This window comes from Ictalurus punctatus, chromosome 11 (assembly GCF_001660625.3).
Source record: "Ictalurus punctatus breed USDA103 chromosome 11, Coco_2.0, whole genome shotgun sequence".
Classification (NCBI taxonomy): domain Eukaryota; kingdom Metazoa; phylum Chordata; class Actinopteri; order Siluriformes; family Ictaluridae; genus Ictalurus; species Ictalurus punctatus.
The window spans coordinates 13219921-13230740 of record NC_030426.2 but is presented as its reverse complement, the minus strand read 5'-3'; the positions used below and the strand labels follow the sequence as shown (position 1 = coordinate 13230740).

At 37.3% G+C, this 10820-nt stretch overlaps 1 protein-coding gene across 2 annotated transcripts; it reads right to left on the bottom strand.

Annotated features, from left to right (window-relative positions):
• Window positions 1–1598: 1598 nt before the first annotated feature.
• On the bottom strand, window positions 1599–8920 carry eefsec (eukaryotic elongation factor, selenocysteine-tRNA-specific). Of its 2 annotated transcripts, none has more exons than XM_017480410.3 (7): window positions 8323–8919; window positions 7412–7619; window positions 7112–7208; window positions 6143–6307; window positions 4654–5277; window positions 3323–3479; window positions 1599–1971 (listed from the first exon to the last, which is right to left on the bottom strand). In XM_017480410.3, exons 1-7 carry the CDS (start codon window positions 8630–8632, stop codon window positions 1790–1792), a joined length of 1743 nt encoding a protein of 580 aa, XP_017335899.1. In that variant the 5' UTR covers window positions 8633–8919; the 3' UTR covers window positions 1599–1789. The 2 variants fall into 2 exon arrangements, with proteins under 2 accessions (XP_017335899.1, XP_017335900.1); XM_017480411.2 differs by lacking the exon at window positions 1599–1971 and adding an exon at window positions 1978–3112 and having other exon boundaries at window positions 8323–8920.
• Window positions 8921–10820: the final 1900 nt, after the last annotated feature.

Here is a 10820-nt window from a genome sequence, read left to right as displayed (position 1 = left end):
AATTTGTACCAGAATGATGGGAAGAGAAGAGTATGGAGAAAGGAAGAAAATGCTCATGATCCGAAGTATACTACCTAATCTTATGGCATGGGCATGTATGGCTGCCAATAGGACTGGTTCCCTTGTATTTATTGATGATGTGACTGCTGACAAAAGCAGCAGGATGAATTCTGAAGGGTATAGGGCTATATTATCTGTGCAGATTCAGCCAAATGCTTCCAAACTCATTGGATGTTGCTTCCCAGTGCAGAGGAACAAGGACACAAAGCATACTTCAAAAGTAATCCAAGACTTTTTTAAAGCAGAGAAATTGAATGCTCTGCAATGGCCAAGTCAGTCATCTGAACTGAATCCAACTGAGCATGCATTTCACTCGCTGAAAGCAAAACACCCCAAGAACAAGTAGGAACTGAAGCTGCAGTAGCGGCCCGGCAGAAAATCACCAGGGAAGAAACTCAGCATCTGGTGATGTCCATGGGTTCCAGACTTCAGGCAGTCATTGACTGCAAAGGATTCGCAAAGAAATATTAAAGCTTTAATTTATGATTATATTACTTTTTCCAATTACATTTGGGCCATTAAAAGGGGAGACCATATATATAGTGTATAGCCAAAAGTATGTGGACACCATAATATTGGAGCTGCCCCAAACTGTTTCCACAAAGTTGGAAACACACTGAAAAATTTTGTTGAGGGCATTTTAATTCAGCCGGTCACTTGTGTAAAGAAGGAGTGAGGGAATGCAATAAAAAAAAAGACCTGGTTACAGATCAAGCAATAAACTTGCTTTCTTTCTCTCTTGAACATTGTGTTGTACCCACGCTCTATGAATTCTTAATAGACAATTGTACAGGTACCAAAAAAAAAAAAAGTTTCCCCTCGCATACACACAGTAATAACGTCACACCATAAGAAGTAGTCTGTGCTAATGTTAGTGATGACTAACCCACAGTATGTTACCCTATCCCACTTGATGGTGAGTCAACGTTCAGGGTGAAGGAAGCAGCCAACCTGCTGTATTAATCTCATGAGACATTTTCTGTTTCATTTCCTCACTGCCCACTTTCCTTCTTTTCCTCCACTTTCCTTTCTTCCACTTGTTTAAGAGTATTAAACAGGCCCTGTGTAGGACTTTTCTGATGAAGGACCTCGATTAGAAAGGTTAACAGACTCGACTCAAGCTGTCGTATCTCACAGGTTCTCTCACGCAACTCAGAGTTCTGATGATCTGCAGTGTTTAGCAGTGTATTCCCTCCCTCTTCCAGTTGTAATTAATAAAAGTAATTATTTCACTTCATTAATGTTAGTACAGAGCACAGGACAGGCCAAGAGACACAAATACACAACTGCACATGTGTTATAACCACAGCATTTCTGAAAGTAGGTTTTTAGATTTTAAGGAGAAACATATGCACAAAAATAAGGTTGCTGTTTTTTGTGTTTACTAAAATGCCACCTGAGCAAGTATAGCCAAACCTTAATTATATTCATCAGGCAATACACAGTTTTTGATAATAAATAGATGGATAATGGATTTGACAATTAGAATTAAAAATATTCCAAAGCATGTGAATAAGAGAAAATAATGCCTTATATAATTTAGTATTTTCTCCAGTGTGTGGTATTTTATTGCAGGGAAACTACAGCAAGATTCCAAAGTAACAGAAAGCCAACCAGACGGTTACATACACACACTTCCTGCCACAATCATATGCACAGCACCTCATGTGCCTGCTCAGATAATTACCCTGAGCTTGAGTCTCTACCATAACAATTAATGCTGTAAAAATCACGACTGCACCATCTTTTTATGGGGGTCATAAACATATCTTTTAAAATTCAGATGAATGGTTATGGGCTGTGAGTCCACTTTGGTGTCCTCCTCTTTAGGCGGTTCATTTTTAGCCCCGCCCTTTCCCTTTTTCTTGGAGGAGGAAGAGAAGTGTTGCTTTGTTTCTTCTTTCAGTCCCTCTGTTGGAATGAAGAGAAAAAGAAAGTGCCTTAGCACACTGAAAACAGAGAACACAAATCCTCACATATGCCCTAAAATACACTTTGTGTGAAAAAATTGTATCACTATAACATAATTGTTATTAACTTTGTATTATAGTTTTAGCTACCACTGTTAACAGCCCAGCACATACATAGTGCATTCAGACAGTACTGAGACCCCTTCACATTATTCTAACATGAATTCATAGGTTTCTCTCAGCAATTTGTGTAAAATGCTACATTACATGGAGTGCTATATAACGTCCTGTTCAAAGATATTTTTCAGGGACTGCACTATAGTAAACAATATTAGTAAATATCAGTAAATTAGTACAACTTTGAGCTTCACATTTAAGAATCTTGTTTGCTAATAACTAACTAATTGCACTTTGTGATCACTTTGCTAACACAAAAACACAACTGATTCTATAGTTCGGTGTTATGGTATCTATACGCTGTTGATAAATTGAATTCACTGCAGTTTTAACTGTATAGTGTATTTAATAACAAACTTTGTCACAAAGCAGCTTTATAGAACTCTGGGTTAAAATGTAGCTCATCAGTGAGCAAATTGGGAAACAGCCGGACAAGAATTGTAAGGAAAGAACCCTTACTGAACAAATTAGGCATGGAAAAGAGCAGGAATGACGTCAAAAGTCAGAAGTGACCCAGGGTGGTATTTAAGAATTAAAATTGAGCTGCTTCACTGCAAACTTACTGACAGATGAGACAAACTGAAAGTTTATTACAGATTATCAACCAAAATATCAGGTCCTTTATATTGTTCTACCACATTCTATAGAGCTTTTATATTACCTAACTACAGGTTAGGTGGTATAAATGGATTGTGTTATTCATGATTCATTATAGTGCTGTTCAGCACTGTAGCATTGTAAGTGTGTGTTACAGTTATAACTGTGATTGTAAGTGTTCACGCTATTATATCTCATTTTGTCTGGTTATTATTGGTATTTCTATATTGAATTGAATTGAACTGAATTAAATCGGATAATTGTGTAGCTCAAAGTTACTTATCTTTACCAACTCCACAATCCAAAACAGCATCAGTCTGAACCACAGGAGAAACTTTTCAAACGAAAGGCATCGATAGATTATAATCCTGCAATTAATATAACAGTTCAAACAATACTGCCAAAAGGACGAATATTCCTGTTCATCTTATTACATCTGCTCTAAAAAACCAAAGAAGTGTGTGGTAAAATACATGTGTCCATTTACATGTGTCTAAGGTCTACCTGAAGATTTGTGCACCCATGTGTAGTGTATCTACATGTATTAGGGGTGTGTGTGTTTTGTATTTTTTCCATACCTGGAATTCTAATTTTGATTTTGCCACTCTGTCCAAAGCTGCCTTCAATGACCCCTGTCTCTCCTGAAGAAAGTGTGACCTTTAACCCCACAAACAGCTGAAGGTTGGTCTCTTTCTTGAACAGGTTTTTACCAATCACAGTGTAGTCGTCTGTCACCTGGTCACAGATAGACGCAGTTAATATACCATAAATCTTTTCTGTAAGAAGGTCACATCTTACTTAACTATCAGTAGCATGATGAGACATTCAACCAGATATATGTGACTCATTATCTACACATGGACATTAGGAATACAGCAATCCTGATAACGATCTGATGCTGACCGAGCCGTCTCTCTCACCCTTCAGTTCCTACATTATAAATATGTTCTTACATCTTACATTTTTGTCTTATGCAATGATTTACACACAGTTGACCACAACAATGGTAAGCGTTTCTAAAGTTAACAGGCTAACATTACGTATCTGTTATCAATGATTCTGCTACATTAATCAGGAGCTCGGTGTTCGAAAAGTTTTCACTCCCTAAACCTGTTGACGAGTCCAGATTTACAATTCTCAACTCTTATTATTATTTTTTTACTATCAGTTTCACTGAATAATTTAAAGTCGTTACCGAATATTATGCTTTAGGATGAAAAACTGAATAATATGCCTGGACTTGAAAGGTTTACCTGTCTGACCAATCACAGTGCACTCAGACAAATTTCCTGTTCCTGCCTCCCAAACATGCTGACTGAAGACACGGGCAAAACAAAAGTTTGCTACAGAAGCAGGTTAGAGCTACGATAGGTGTATGTATGTATGTGTGCGTGTTAATATTAACATGTATGTGTGCAAATATTAATATGGTTATATTTAGTATTTAGAATTAACACTAAATTAATGTGGCTTATTTTATTTCACTCATTATATGTTTTATATATATATATATATATATATATATATATATATATATATATATATATATATATATATATATAAAATATGTACACACATATTATACATATTATATATACACATATTATATATGTACACACACACACATATATGAATGAATATAGATTGTGCTGGTAAAGTGCAATAAAACTGAATAATTATGATAAATAATACTGAACAAATTAATTATGATTACCATTTAAGCCACGATCATGTCGCCCTGTTACACTAAACAGTGACAGTAACTACAGCATAACTGCATATAATAACCATAGGACTCTCGTGTCACCTTAATGTGGCCCAGTTTTACATTATTTATTATTTTTTTTAAATGGAGGGGAGTGATTATATAACTTGAAAGTTGTGTATTTATTGAGTAGGAGGTTGTTACCCGTTCCACTGCTCCTTCTTTGTGCTTGTCTTTACTGATTTTGAGCCTGGGCAACGCGCTGTCCACATAATTTTTGTCCTCGAAGCCGTCCAACAGCTTTCCGTGGAAAGCAAGTCTGCATGTGTTGCTGTGGATATCAGAGTCCAACCGTGAGCCAATCACCAAACAGAGTGGTGGACATGTGACAGGCCGTTCAAACTCTAATAATGCCCACTGCGCTGGATACCTCCCTTCGGGTTCTCCCTGGCCAGTCAAATACTCCTCCTGGTGGCAAAACTCCCAGTCAAATGAGAAAGCCTCTGCGCTCTGTTCTGTAGGAGACGCTGCTCCTGAGTCAGCACTTAGAGAAGCCCGGCTGAAGAATAACACGCGTGCCATGACTGTTTCATGTCCAACGGTGATGTGGAATTTTGCTCGGCTGCTAAGTGCACCACGGTAGTACTCGATCTTCCATACAGAAATAATGGCGGCATGAATGGTATGCAGTGAACCAGGTGTACACACCACCCCTCTCTCCAACATCTTTGGGTCAAACTGTGTGACACACACGCCGACCCGATCTCCTTGTATCGCACTAGGAACTGGCTTACGGAACATCTGGATCGACTTCACCTTACGAGTCACCTAAGGATCACATCAAGCCCACAATGATAAGGAATGTTTTTAATTACCCTTAAAAACACATATTCTGATATTTAAGAGGAGTTGATTTAGTGTTTGAGTCATCCTCAGTTATCTTAAGGTATTCAAAAGTGGTGTGCTGGAACGTTTTTGCAGATCTGTCTCTTAGTTTATAGACACATGTATGCTGGAATATTCTGAAAAACTGAAAAACAGGAAACACTGAATACTCATCTTGCACTCATTGGCAAGTACTAAATTTATGTCCACTGAAATGCATCCTAGAAAGTTTTCTTCTGGAAAGTCCATCCACTATATCAAAAATAAATTGTCTCAATCATGAATCTACAGTAAGCTAACTGTAAACATATTGTGCTTTCAGTTGTTTTTCTTCGCATACAATTTCCTTTGTAACTATCCAAAGATAGATGGCTGGCATTCATTCATGTTAAAAAGGATGACACTTTTGCACATTCACACTTATTGTGGTACGTTAAATGGGATTGGCTGTTGTAAGACATGTCCCATTATAGTTTTAGAAAAAGGACAAAATAATCAATCAAATTACAACCCTCAAGTTATGTATTATGTATTATGAAGTATTATGACGCCAGTACTGTTATATATATATATATATATATATATATATATATATATATATATATATATATATATATATATATATAAAGATTCATTTTGCACATTTAAGTTTTTCTGTCTCTCTTTAACCTTTCAGTAAGGGTTTCAGGTAAAACTGACAACTTTAGGATGCAAAGAACCGGTACAGAACCCTGAAGAACCCGTTTTTCTAAGAGTGTGGAAACTCTGGGACCTACAATCCAGATGTGAGCTGTGTGAATGTGTGTACCTTGAGTGCAGGTATCTCTAGTGTGTCATTGACACGCAGTGCCCCCTGCAGGATAGTGCCTGTAATGACTGTTCCCTGGCCACGGATGGAGAAACAGTGATCCACTGCCAGTAGCAGAGAACCAGATGGGTCTCTCTGAGGTAGGAACGCCTGGGATTTTAGCAGCTACACAAACAACAAACACAAAATACTTTATATGCTGTTAGTCAAATGCTGAGTCCAGATCCTAACACACCAAACTCAGGTAGTCAAGAAGATAAATAGTTAAACTGTGTTAAAGCAATAGTTCACCGAAATATGAACATTCTGTCAGCAATTACTCACCCTCATGTCGTTCCAAACCCATAAGACTTTCGTTCATCTTCGGAAGACAAACGAAGACATTTTAATGAAACCTGGGAGATCTCGGTCCTTCCTTATCAGTCCAAGTAAACAAAACTTTCATGTGCCGAACGTCCGCTCTTGTGTTCTCACAATACAACGGGACACGGCAGAGGAAGATGAACTCAAATTGAGTCATATAGAACAATCTTTGTAACAAAGATGTCTGCAGATTTCGACAGAGGAGGACTTGCATTTTCCAGTCCGCTCTCACGTCAAGACAACACGCATGTGCTGTGGTTCTCTCGTGAACGCGTGATATTTTGTGAATAAAGACTTATTTTTAGTTTTTTTGTGCACACAAAACATTTGTATCTATTTATTAAACTGGGATTAAACCACTGGAGTCACATGAATTACGTTTACAATGCCTTTATGGACTTTTTGAGCTTGAAAGTTTTGGTTACTTGGACTGTAAATAGAGGGACAGAAATCTCCCAGGTTTCATTAAAAATGTCTTCATTTATGTCCCGAAGATGAACAAAAGTCTTATGGGTTTGGAACGACATGAGAGTGAGTAATGGATCACAGAATTGTCATTTTTTGGTGAGCTATACCTTTAAGGACAAATTTACCAAATGCTCTCACCTCTATGAGCTCAGTGATTCCCTGTGCTTCAGCTGTGTCTGGAGCCTCAGGTCCCCCTGGCTTTGCTGCCACGGCAATGACCGGGCAACCTTTAAATCTACTCAACCATCAAATCAAAACAGTAATGATGAGAACTGATTTATAATGATTCTGATTTATAATAGTATTGTCAGCAATTTCAGAAATTGTTCTGAAAAATCTCCATTTAACACACTGCCATATTGAAACAATTATATGTTATATACACATGACATGCTAACGCTAAACTAGATACATGATTGCACGTCTGTTAGTGTGCACCTAGTGTTTTCCAAGGTTTTGTGCATCCTCTTGGTCATCTTCTCAATGGCACTCTGTCTCTTGTCACTGGGCAACAGGTCCGTTTTATTGAGGATGACGATCATGTGTGAACAGGTGAGCTGACCAATCAGGAGGCACTCTGCTGTTTGCGTCTGCATACCTTTCACAACGTCGACCACTAACAACATCAGGTCAATGATCTGAGCCCCTAAAAATACACAATAATTGTTGTTCAAATGTGAAACTATGAACATGCACACCTTTGAGATAAAAGAATACAAGAAAGAGACAGAAAGCGCTTAGGTAAACAAACCCATCACTCTGGAGAGAGGAAACGTTTGTCTGAAAACTTACAGCTTTATTCTATCTCATATGCTCACCGAACACACAGTCAAACTTTGTTAGTGCTATTGACTTTCTCCTCTCTCAGGGCTGGGAACCTGGGGCCTGATGAATTCAACTGCAACGTCTATGCACCTTTTTTCTTGTTATGCATCTTTTGTGCCACCTTCTGGTCATAACTGAAAATGCATGGGACTGGAATACTTGCTTTATACTAAAATTCAACCAGGTCCGTTTTGTGCTGAGAACCAGCATACGTTTTAAGCACAAAACAGAAAATTGTTCACACTTTAATCCATGTCACATTTCCGATACTTGTTTGTGCATAGTTGCATATTGCAACCTTCTGGAACAGAAGTATTGTAAAGGCCAATAATCATGAGCAGCAAACGATATATCCACTTTCTAAAGAAAACTGTCAGCTTCAATTGACAGTTAAAGATTTAACACTTGATAACAATAATTCACTGTTCCAAGCTAATCAGTCAGGAATACATCCAATATTTGGTTATCGTTGAAAAGTTCTGCATGTGAAGTTTGGTTGGATTTGCGTGCTGGAACTTACTCACCGCCAATGATGGTGCGAATGAGGGAGGCATGTCCTGGACAGTCCACCAGCGTGAACTGCAGACTGTCGTATTCCCCACAGCTCTGCCTCATGTGCTCAGGCAGGGGAACAGTGAAGGCGCTGAATCCCAGGTCCAATGTAATGCCGCGCTCTTTGGACTGTGGGTTCTTGTCGAAGGCCGCCGTGGACGCGGTGCTGCTCAGGGCTCGAGCCAGAGACGTCTTTCCGCTGTCCACATGTCCCAGCACGCCCAGGTTAAAGTTCAGAATTCTGGGGAGACCGTCCCCAGGTGTCGGCTCAGGATCTGCCATATTCCAAGAGATCTGCGACTGTGACAGCGAAGTGATCTCGTTCAGTCAGTCAGCGAACAGACTTTGATCTGACACCAACTAATTTTGTCCTGTTGCAGATTTATTTTTATATAAACGGAAAACAAAATGATGTTAACAAGACAGTCTTTCTGGTTTGTTATCTGATTAAATGTTTCGTTTTAATTTACGCTAACAAAAAAATACGTTAGTTCACAACACGGGCCAAGCTTGCTCTAAAGTTTTGTAATTTGACAGATTCACTTCCTGAGTCACCATAAAATGTTTCCGGCTGCAACTATGCTTCAGAGTATTCAGGTTCTAAATAGTTTTAGATCGATATGTTAGATCTTTCCGTGCAACAAATCTATTAAAATGAGTTAATAAATATCAAATGTGATATAGAGTATTAACACGTTTGCGCGGTCATCGTTAAAAACAGATTATAAGTTAAGAAACAATAATTGTTTTTATATTTATATATCTATTTTTGAAATAAGAGAGATGTGTCGTGTGAATAGAGTTTATTCAAAAACTTGCATGGAAAATATTTTGGTCATTCTTGTGCGTAATTTAACACAAATTGAAATAAAAATAAAAATAACAACGCTGTTTTCAACTGGAATAAAGTTGGTTGAACGTTCGATATTCGCGGATATGCGGAAATTAAGGGACCGTCTCTAAAATCACATACGACATTGTTAAACACGTTTCTAACTTCAATAGCATTTGACGGGAATGACTTACAGTCGTATAACCAACTATAAGGTGTTCATCTAGGTGTCAGCTATAATGCACACCTCTTAGATTTGTGATATTTAGCAAAAATAAACTATTAAATCATATATAAATATTGTCATGTATTTTATTACTGCATGGGCTCATACACAAAAATATCATTATTTAAAGCTCAATAGCATTCGAAGGGAATGACGTACCATCACACAACCAACTGTAAAGTGTTCATCTAGGTGTCAGATATGACACACACCTTTTAGATTTTTGATATTTATTAAAATGTGCTATTAAATCACATTTAAATTTGACATGTATTTCACTGCAGAATGGGCTCATACACAAAATTGACCATTATTTAAAGCTCAATAGCATTTGAAGGGAATGATGTACAGTCAAACAAACAACTGTAAAGTGTTCATCTAGGTGTCAGGTATGACACACACCTTTTAGATTTTTGATAATTATCAAAATGAGCCATTAAATCATATGTACATTAGACATGTATGAATATATATGCATATATTAACATATATATATGTTAAACCACTGTATGGTCTTGGCCAACATGCTGCAGCTCAGTGTCAGGGTCTTGGCAATCTTCTTATAGCCTAGGCCATCTTTGTGTAGAGCAACAATTCTTTGTTTCAGATCCTCAGAGAGTTCTTTGCCATGAGGTGCCATGTTGAACTTCCAGTGACCAGTATGACAGAGTGTGAGAGCAGTGACACCAAATTTAAAACACCTGCTCCCCATTCACACCTGAGACCTTGTAACACTAACAAGTTACATGACACTGGGGAGGGAAAATGGCTAATTGGGCCCAATTTGGACATTTTCACTTAGGGGTGTACTCACTTTTGTTGCCAGCGGTTTAGACATTAATGGCTGTGTGTTGAGTTATTTTGAGGGGACAGCAAATTTACACTGTTGCACAAGCTGTACACTCACTACTTTACATTGTAGCAAAGTGTCATTTGTTCAGTGTTGTCACATGAAAAAATATAATCAAATATTTACAAAAATGTGAGGGGTGTACTCATATATATATATATATGTATGTAAATTATATATATAAAAAGGAAAAACGTGTGTATGTTATATATAAATTAAAAATTAAATTTTCATACACACACACACACACATATATATATATATATATATATATATATATATATATATATATATATATATATATATATATATATATATATATATATATAATTTAATTAATAGGACATCCATTTTTTGAAGAAAACCATTCAATCCAGTACGGGTCATTTTGACCCCTTTTATGCATTCTTGAAGGTTTTTTTGGTTCATGCATTGTAGGGTTAAATATCAAAAATCTAAAAGGTGTTTCTCATACCTGACACCTAGTCGAACACTTTCCAGTTGGTTGTTTGACTTTACATCATTCCCTTCAAATGCTATTGAAGTTAGAAACGTGTATAAC

Coding starts and splice junctions, on each gene's coding strand:
- eefsec (XM_017480410.3), bottom strand. CDS start 8,632: ATGGCAGATCCTGAGCCGACACCTGGGGACGGTCTCCCCAGAATTCTG. Junction 6,308..7,111: donor GAATCACTGAGCTCATAGAG/GTGAGAGCATTT, acceptor TTGTTTGTGTAG/CTGCTAAAATCCCAGGCGTT. Junction 5,278..6,142: donor TAGAGATACCTGCACTCAAG/GTACACACATTC, acceptor TGTGATCCTTAG/GTGACTCGTAAGGTGAAGTC.